The following is a 9082-nucleotide window of genomic DNA, read 5'->3' as shown; positions in this document are numbered from 1 at the left end:
CTACCTACAAGGAACTAAAGATCTAGGTCTATATTTCCAAAAAGAAAACCAAGACTCTGAATTAATCGGATACACTGATCCTGGCTATTTATCTGATCCCCACAATGCCAGATCTCAGACGAGTTTCGTGTTCCTACATGGTGGGACAACCATATCGTGGAAGTCTTCTAAGCAGACTCTAGTGGCTACATCCACAAATCATTCGGAAATAATAGCTTTATACGAAGCATCTCGTGAAAGTTTATGGCTACGCAGAATGATTAACCACATACAACAATCATGTGGTGTTGGTTCGATTGAATCACCAACAATTATCTATGAGGATAATTCTGCTTGTGTTGCCCAGATGCAAACAGGTTATATAAAAAGCGATATAACTAAACATATTGCACCTAAACTATTCTATCCTCATGAATTACAACAAAATGGGGAGATAAATATATTGCAAACCAAATCATGTGATAACCTCGCAGATTTGTTCACTAAGTCCTTACCTAACTCCACATTTCAGAAATGTGTATATGAGATTGGTATGCGACGACTTAAATTTTGCAAGCATCAGGGGGAGTATTCACAGTTTAACCTGTTCATAACATCATATTGCAGTCTTTTCCTATTATGAGTTTTACTTACTAGTTTCTCATAAAAGGTTTTTAATGAGACAATATTAACATAAGATTATATGTTATATTTTCTATTTTCCCCACCGGGGTTTTTATGGATATATAAGGCATATTTATTGTTCACATAATTCGGTATGAATTATCAAGAGACAATATTCAAAATATGGTATACCATTTTCTCCTTATTTTCCCATTGGGTTTTTAAAGGGAGTTTTCATAACATATCGATATTATTATTATTTCCTCAATATTTTTCCCACAGAGTTTTTGGAGGAAATTACAAGATTACAAGATTCCATAATGATTCAAGAATATACAAATCAATGGAGCAAATTGATCATTGGAGAGTGTTGAGAATAATTATTTATGATCAATTAGGATTAATTATTAGTTAATTAATAATTAATTAGGCAGTTAGTGTTGTAACTGTCCGTGTCCCAATTTTAGGAAAATTGGGACGCGAATGCCCAAAACTTGGGACACCAATGCATGTATTGGTGTCCCTTCCCTTGTATAAATATGATCATCATTCAATGGAACAAGACACAGATTTCATTCTAACAATCTGAAACCTTTGTTGTCTTTTAGGGTTTTTAAACGTTTGTTGTATAAATAAAGCCAAGTCGTTGTTCTAAAAGAACAACAAAGGAATGGAGTTTTCAAAGATTTCAGTCCAAGAGACTGTTGCAATACCAACTGTGCCCAGGAGGTTTCAAAAATTCTCAGTCCAAGAGACTGTTGCAATACCAACTGTGCCCAGGAGGTTTCAAAAATTCTCACAGTCCAAGAGACAGTTGCAATACCAACTGTGCCCAGGAGACCACCCTGTTTTTAAAATTTGTGAAGGCAAGTTCAAAAGACCAGCAGAACTCTTAACACGGATATGTTTCAAATTAATGCCCTACTTGGAATGTTGCGTTTTTTTGTGAAGTCAAGCAACACAAGATACAGTTCAACTCTTCCATATTCTCTCTTAAGAAAAATATAACAATGCAAGCAGGTCCTAAAAGATATTGGGTGACCAAGCAATCATTTCAAAGCCATCCTTGCACAAAACCCCAATCCCACATAAGAAAGTGTTAAGGTTTAAACTATCCATGGTTTTGTAGTGCCAAATCTTGTTCAGTTCAAATGATGCAACAGCTGGGAATATATGAAGTGCTATTACGATTGTTTAATAGTAGTCTAGGTCTCGGGGAATATGTAACATAGAAGAAGCCAGAATGAAATATGGCCCAGATCCCACTCAGCCGTGGTACTTCTTTTTGTTCTTGTTTCCCTTCCATTGCTTCAGCACATACTCCACTGCCTCATCAAGTAGAGCTTTCCGGTTCTCCTTGAAGTTCCACAGCACGGGCACAGAATACCTGCCACTGGGGTTGTATTCGTTCATCTCGAGAAGGGCCTTAACAACAACATCGTGGGCGTCCTGCCCCAGTTTTTCCTTAAGCGCTTGCAGCTTCTCATCATCCTCACGTACTATTAACTGCAAGACAGATATAGTGATACTAAATTGGTGCCATAAATGCTGTTGCTTGTTCTCATAAAAGTTGGTCAAACATTAAAATATTTGACTTAGGACAAGAATGAGAAGAACACTTATTTGAGGACTGAGGAGTAGGTAAGAACAACATGCTCAAGTGTAATACTCCCTCCGATCTTAAATTCTTGTCTCAAATTTGCCCAAATATGGATCTATCTACTCTTAAAAAGGCGTCTAGATACATGTAATATTTCGACAACAATTTAGGATCGGAGGGAGTAACAGCTAACCATGAATCAGCTATCCAAATTCTTAGTCACTTGAGCAATTTTCTGGAAATTCTACCCAAAAAAATATTAATGCGAATCATCTTAATTTCAGTTCAATAGTGTGTGTTCTTTCTTTTTGCAAAGGGCAGCATTGTTCTACTAAAAAATAGTTACTGGCATATGTTTACCAAAATGAATAGAGTTTACAGAAGATACTTATCAGGTACTCAACAGTGCTTCATCTGGAACAAAGGTCTCAAGTCAACAATGCAATGCATCAAGTTGAAATTCAAGGAATTCTCTTTTAGGGGGATAGCTAGAGTACAGCTGACAAATTCATGTGAATAACAATGCACAAACATTCAGGGACCTACATAAAAATGGCTGCGATATCATCTGAAGCAGTATAAGTAAAATAAGGTTTACCTTTTCCTTTCCATCAATATTGATTACTTTGAAAGGATGCCATTCTGGTTGTGCGATCTCATGTTCCCATTTTGATAACTCAAGTGCCGACTCCCCTTCGAAATCATAATTTGCTGATTTTTTAGAATCAACCCTTGCTGATTTGGCTTTGCACGCCGCTACAAAAGCTTTTACATCAAGCACACCCATTCTTTTGACACCAATATTGGATCGAGTGCCTGACATCTCTTGGAGGCCCTACACAGCAATTAATTTGTTCGCAGAAAGGACAATTTGTTTTATTAGATATGACAACCAATACCAAATTAGAAATTGTAATAGATATTATGCATGCCTTTATAAGTTCTTCCTTGGCTTGTTCAAGCTCATCATTGGTCCTTCGTTCCACAATAATAAGGGCCTGGTTAGCAGATTTCATATGTTCAAGTTCTTCTTCTTTTTCTTTCAGCTCTTCAGAAATCTTGTCGAGCTCCTTTGATGTTGTATCTTCCTCAGCTCCCATGTGCTTCATTATCTCTAACTTTCCTCTCAAATAAGCCACTGTCGTCTCAAGATTTTGTTTAGAAGTTAAATCCTTTTCCAATTTGTATTGCCTCTTGAAAGCATCTTCCATTTCTTGCTGCAATTTTCAGGCAATGAGAAAATGCATTTTCACCAGATACCACCAAAAAATGTGTGAAAGCAATACCTCATGTTTCTTAGCAAGCTGCATTGTCTCTTCACCCCCCTTCTTAAACTTTAGGAATGCTAAGTCAAGAAGAACGTTATCATTTGCATTCTGCAAGAGGTTTGAATAGCATACATAAGTTAAAATTCAGTAGATTAAAAGATACAACAGAAGGGGGTTCTTACTCAATAGCATTTGGAACATCATACAGCATTGCAGAAGACAAGGAAAATTACCTTTTTAATTTCTGCTTCGACTTTTGCTTTGTCAATATTACTGAATGTAGCCAATTCTTCAAGTTCCTTATGTTTCCGGCTGGTTTCTTCTATCCTGGTATTCAGTTCTTGATGCAATCTTTGATTATCTTGAAGCATTTTTCTAAAGGTCCTACGAGCATCTTGCTGCATCTTTCTTTTCTCTAGTCATCAAAGGGGAAATGAAGCTAAGTAAGCCCAGTGAGCCACATCTACATTTGTGGAAAACAAGTAAAATCATTTAATGTGCAAATATTCGGCAAAAACAAACAGCACCAAAATATATGGCCATACTTTCATTATGTTCCTCAACCAGTCGATCCTTGTCTTTCATCATACTATCAAGTTTCATGGCATTTTGATTGTTCTTCAACTCCAATTCTTGTAACTGTTTATTCTTCTCTTCCATTTGATGAGCAAAATGAGCTACACACTTGTCAGTTCCCTCACGTTGCCGGTCACCTATACTTTTTAGGACTCCTGCTTTTCTTAAATGCTCTCCTATAGTCCCAGGTGAGTTGTAATCATCAGTTCTTGCAAGCCATCCATAAAGGTCGTCCATTCTACAGTTTGATTTGTTCCAATCAGTCTTACTGTACTTCTCCAATATGAAATGGTTTTCAAAAGCTAATGCATCATTAAATCCTATCCAGTCTTCATTAAACTTGATGACGGCTGTTTGGCCCTTGGAATTCCAAAGAATAGTGACTTGGCATGGTCTGAACCGAGATAATTGTGATCTTAGCATATCCGCGTTTTCGCTGACAAAATTTACGTCATGCCCCTCAGTTGGCACATTAACCAGAATACCCATCCAGGGCCATACAAACTTCTCTTCTTCATTCTTCAGAGGCTCATAATCAACAATCGCAAGTTGCAATGATGGCTCCAATAAACTCTCTAAATCATTCTTCATGTACTCAGCAAGTGCTAGGTGTTCTGCCCTCACCCTGGCCTTGCGCTGCGGAGCAGCCCCTATGCCCGTGGCATGCTGCAGAAGATCCTTGCCGTTGTAATCCTGCTTCTTTTTTCCCAGGCAGAATGGACATCGAAAGGTTTTCTCACTATGCTTCACTTTCATTTTTCCTGCCTGCAGTTGTGCATAAATCTTGTCCTTGCACTCATCAATCTCTGAGTCACTAACCTCAGTTTCTTCTCCAGAGCTATGTTCCATCAGATTTGGATGTTCAGAGATAAAATACACTGAGTATGGGCACACAAAAAGCAGCCAGTCAGTGTTATCAACCGGTTTGAACTTTGAAGTGATTAATATTGATAAAACAGCATACACAGTTACATGGAATGGAAAGATACTATTGGGAGGTTGAATATTCATATAAGGGCATGTCCAATGCTCCAAGGTGACAGCCTGACAATTTCTTATAGGGAGTGAAATGCCAAAGTAAAGCATGGAGTCTTAGTTAAGCATTGGTGCTTGTAAGGGTTACCTACATATAGAAGAGGGATTTTCATTGGAAGATTAGCTTCTTAAGTACTCCGTAGTAGGAGCTTAATGACTCAGCTTACCATGGCCTACGTGATATTGCATTATAAATGGTCTAACAATCCTAATTAAGCAGTTTACCTATTTAGAGTAACAAACTAGGTGTACCTATTTGGAATTAAAATGGTGCAACAACCCACATTTTGTTACAGAAAAATAAATAAATTCCTACACTAGTGCACTGACTAGGTGAAAGGAAAATGCAAGAAATTTCTAAATTGATCAGAAGAAACAAACAAAAACCATCCATGGTGTAAAAAAATAATAAAAAAGGAGCATGTCGATGCAGCTGTGTGGCGATGTGTGGATTTCCTCTGCCGGTTCGAGTAACTCTATTACACCCAGTGCGCAGCTTGCTGCGTCCATGAACCAATGAAGAGACCGAGGCTCAGCCTCCATTTGGAAGGGGGAATAAAAGCCAGTGCTGTACTTAACGTGCTGTGTGGGGATTTAATTGAACGAACCACCGATTTGTTCGGAAAAAAAAGAAGAGTACTCAAAAAAGAAGGATGGATCAATCTCACCAGTAGGGTTACCACGAAGCAACGAAACCGGCAACTAACTAAGCGGAGAGTTGGACAAAGATCATTTTGATTTCAGTTGTACGCAAACAAAGAAAAATTAAAATTAAACGAACTCTGAGCAATCTGCGGATCAATGCTAGTCGAACCCACATTGCAGCAAAATGACCATATGATGGATGAATGACCAGGCAGCAAAGAAATCGGCAATTAACCCCAAAGACTCCATCCAGCAAATGCAATCAACCTAGGGTTCCTTACCGGCAAAGGACGATAACAATCGACGGCAGTCCCTTGACAGAGGGCTCTGGCTTGATGCGCACGGTCGCCGTTGGCAGAGTAACGCGAGGAATTTGGTGAGAAATCAGATGAGAAGAGGAAGAGGCGAGAGGAGAGGAAGGGGCGAAGGGCACACCACTCCACTGCAGTATGGAACACAGGAACAGTATGGAGACGGGGGTTTTCTGAGATTCCTGCGTTCACAAAGAGCCGGGCAGGGCCTGCATAATCGAGATGTGTTTTTACATTTTAGGGAGGCGAGAGAGTTTCTCAAGGTTTCTCGTTTCTTTCGTTCAACCAACGGGAGGCGAGAGAATTTTCATTTTCTTTTTGGATTTGATTTAATAGAGGCCAGAGAGTTTGTTGTGCATTAATTTTTAAAATTACTCTGCATTCAGTTGGGTAGATGAGCTGACTCTGCATTCAAACGTTCGCGATTCTCCAAATCCTATAATCGTTACCACCCCTGAAATTATGCCTCAAGTTGGTCACTAGAGTTACAGGAACTTCTCTTCCTGAATTACACGCATATTGGAAAGCTAAAAGTACAATTTAGGTCAGTAGTCAAGATTGATATTTTTTTAATCTAGTCACTCCATTCATGTTTACCATGTCATTTTTCAGATTTAGAAATTTCAAGACACTACTCTTGTACCATGTCTCTCTTTTAATTTCACTCTCTTTCTTTTCACTTCAATATTAATTTAATTAGGAACGTGCGCGCGTTAGACAAACCGTGCGAACGATTCTCTCACCGGATGCATGCATTATGAACGACAGTAAACATGCATGCAAGACAGCATGAAGACGTGCAGAGCATACACACATGCATCCACTAAATGATTGTAGCATTTCGTACTGGTTGATTCTTAACATTCAAAATGTTTTATAATTCAAGCCGTGTGTCCGATTCACAATCCGTTTTGACCGTTAGGTTCGTATCGATGAGTGCTTCAAAACTAGGTCCGACTCGAATATGTTTCCGCAAAAAAGTTCGGACTCTTTTGTTACCCGCCGGTAATGCACAAGTTATCAACCTAATTGAAAGAAGTAACCATGGTTACTTGTTACTAACAAGATGGTCACTTCATATATTATTGGATGTCTTGAATGTAGATTCCACGTGATAACTTATTACCTAACTGGGTGGCAACTTCATGTATTACAAACTGGCAACTTCATATATTGTTGGGTGGCAATTTTAATAACTCACCATCCCATTCTGAATGAAGATTCCACGTGGTAACTTGTTAACTACCCGGATGGCAACGTTATATATTACAAGATGGTAACTTCATATATTATTAGGTGAAAATTTTAGTAACAAGTCGCCATCATATTTTGAATGAAGTTTCCACGTGGCAACTTATTATCTAAAATGGTGGCAACTTCATATAATTCAGGGTGGCAACTTTAAGTTGGAAAGAAAAGTTTTCAAAACATATAATATGAGATCTCATTTTGAAGATCTCGTCGAGTCAAAACTAACCGTGAAAATAAAACGTAAATCGAGTAAAAGGTTTGGGAGTTAAACATTTTTAAATTTTCATTTCTTCTAAACATACATGCATGCATTGGGCTATCTGGACTAATTGGCTGCCAGCATAAGCAGTACGCACGCTAGTGGCGTCCTAATTTAATTCTATGTATTGTGCATGTCCATCTGTAGAAGCCTGTTAGTTGCGATACGTAAAACCATAGCCACTACCGGAGAAAAATCAAGGTTTGCATCTTCCTCGGTTCCCCTCGCCTCCGATAGCTTATTTAGTATATTCTTTGTAAGGTTTTGTGTGTCTTTGGCGGCGACGTCCTGACAGTGGAGGCGACGATGCACGGGTTAGAAGTCTCCTGACTCCATCCCTGTTCTGGCGTGCCTATCATGGTCTACTCCATGGAGTTTGTGCATCTCACGGCTCGTAATTTTTTTATTTTCATCCTCTTCCTCATCGGTTTGGCGACAATTCAACAGTCTGACAACCTGTCTTGCGAGGGATTGGGTGGCTCATGTGGCTTAGTAAAACCTATAAGGTTAGTACAGCTTGTGCAGATTTGGTCTTCTATTATTTCGTCACCAGATATTTGGAAATATATTCGCATGTGAATGGCGTGGCTAAAGAAGTTGGCTTCAAAGATTTTTGATGTAACTTCTGGTTTATCCGACATCTTTGTTGTCGTTTTAGTTGTTTCGATCAATTGTACTCCGTTCGTTGATTAAACTAGCTAAGTGCCCGTGCGTTGCAACGGAGACAAATTGGGAGGTAACGGAATAAACTCTTCAATAATCTAAGCTTAAGTTAAACCTACGAATCATGAGAGCATATAAATATTTCCACAAATAAATTTAGGCAATTGCAAGGGAGTACAAAATACAATTCTGAAATTATAGAGATACGTAGGATGACAAGGGAGACACCAAATGTTATCAACAACAAGATATTGGTTCAAAGAAATTCTTGGGAGCCATTTACTGTGTTCTTCAACCACATGTCTCCTAGCAAGGGGATGATGGTGTTTATTCTCACTCTGTATTTACAGGGCAGGAATCTAGATGTGCTCAGACATCTCACAAAAACATGATTAAAAACAACGTGATCATTAAAAAATGGAGAGGGAGAAACTAATCATCAGCAAGTGGGAAAATTAAATTCAAAGATAAGGAAGGTAGCTCTACTTATGTGCATCACAGCAACAGGGCTATAGAAGCAAATTATCCCTGGACAAACTGGCTTGAGTGCAACAGTGGGAGCTCCAAGGCTCCAACTACTCCAGGAGAATTGTGAACGACCAAACAACCACAATATGCACAAACATTATTTGGCTTCAGATGAATATAGTGTGTGGAGCATCAATGGCTGCACAAAACAAACCTCCTCCAAAGTTGCGCTTTCCTCTGGAATCAAGTCACAGAGCTTTGAGAGGGCGCCCCTTGCAGAGTGCATATGCCACACATTTTCTAACATATGCTGATGGATAGCTGGCACATTTCTTTACCGCCATTAATCCACGTGGAGCAACAACATATCTGAATTTCTCCCGGAGAAGACGGTAGATGTACT

The 9082-nt window shown here is 38.9% G+C and overlaps 1 protein-coding gene across 1 annotated transcript; it reads right to left on the bottom strand.

Moving 5' to 3' along the window:
- Positions 1-1655: 1655 nt before the first annotated feature.
- LOC100846249 (factor of DNA methylation 4) lies at positions 1656-6295 on the bottom strand. Its single transcript, XM_003559649.4, has 7 exons — positions 6009-6295; positions 4017-4925; positions 3705-3886; positions 3490-3579; positions 3136-3420; positions 2802-3038; positions 1656-2109 (listed from the first exon to the last, which is right to left on the bottom strand). Exons 2-7 carry the CDS (start codon positions 4894-4896, stop codon positions 1870-1872), a joined length of 1914 nt encoding a protein of 637 aa, XP_003559697.1. The 5' UTR covers positions 4897-4925; positions 6009-6295; the 3' UTR covers positions 1656-1869.
- Positions 6296-9082: the final 2787 nt, after the last annotated feature.

This window comes from Brachypodium distachyon, chromosome 1 (assembly GCF_000005505.3).
Source record: "Brachypodium distachyon strain Bd21 chromosome 1, Brachypodium_distachyon_v3.0, whole genome shotgun sequence".
NCBI classification, from domain to species: domain Eukaryota; kingdom Viridiplantae; phylum Streptophyta; class Magnoliopsida; order Poales; family Poaceae; genus Brachypodium; species Brachypodium distachyon.
This window is presented reverse-complemented; position numbering and strand designations above follow the sequence as displayed.

Coding starts and splice junctions, on each gene's coding strand:
- LOC100846249 (XM_003559649.4), bottom strand. CDS start 4,896: ATGGAACATAGCTCTGGAGAAGAAACTGAGGTTAGTGACTCAGAGATT. Junction 3,421..3,489: donor AGCTTGCTAAGAAACATGAG/GTATTGCTTTCA, acceptor TGAAAATTGCAG/CAAGAAATGGAAGATGCTTT. Junction 3,039..3,135: donor CCAAGGAAGAACTTATAAAG/GCATGCATAATA, acceptor ATTGCTGTGTAG/GGCCTCCAAGAGATGTCAGG.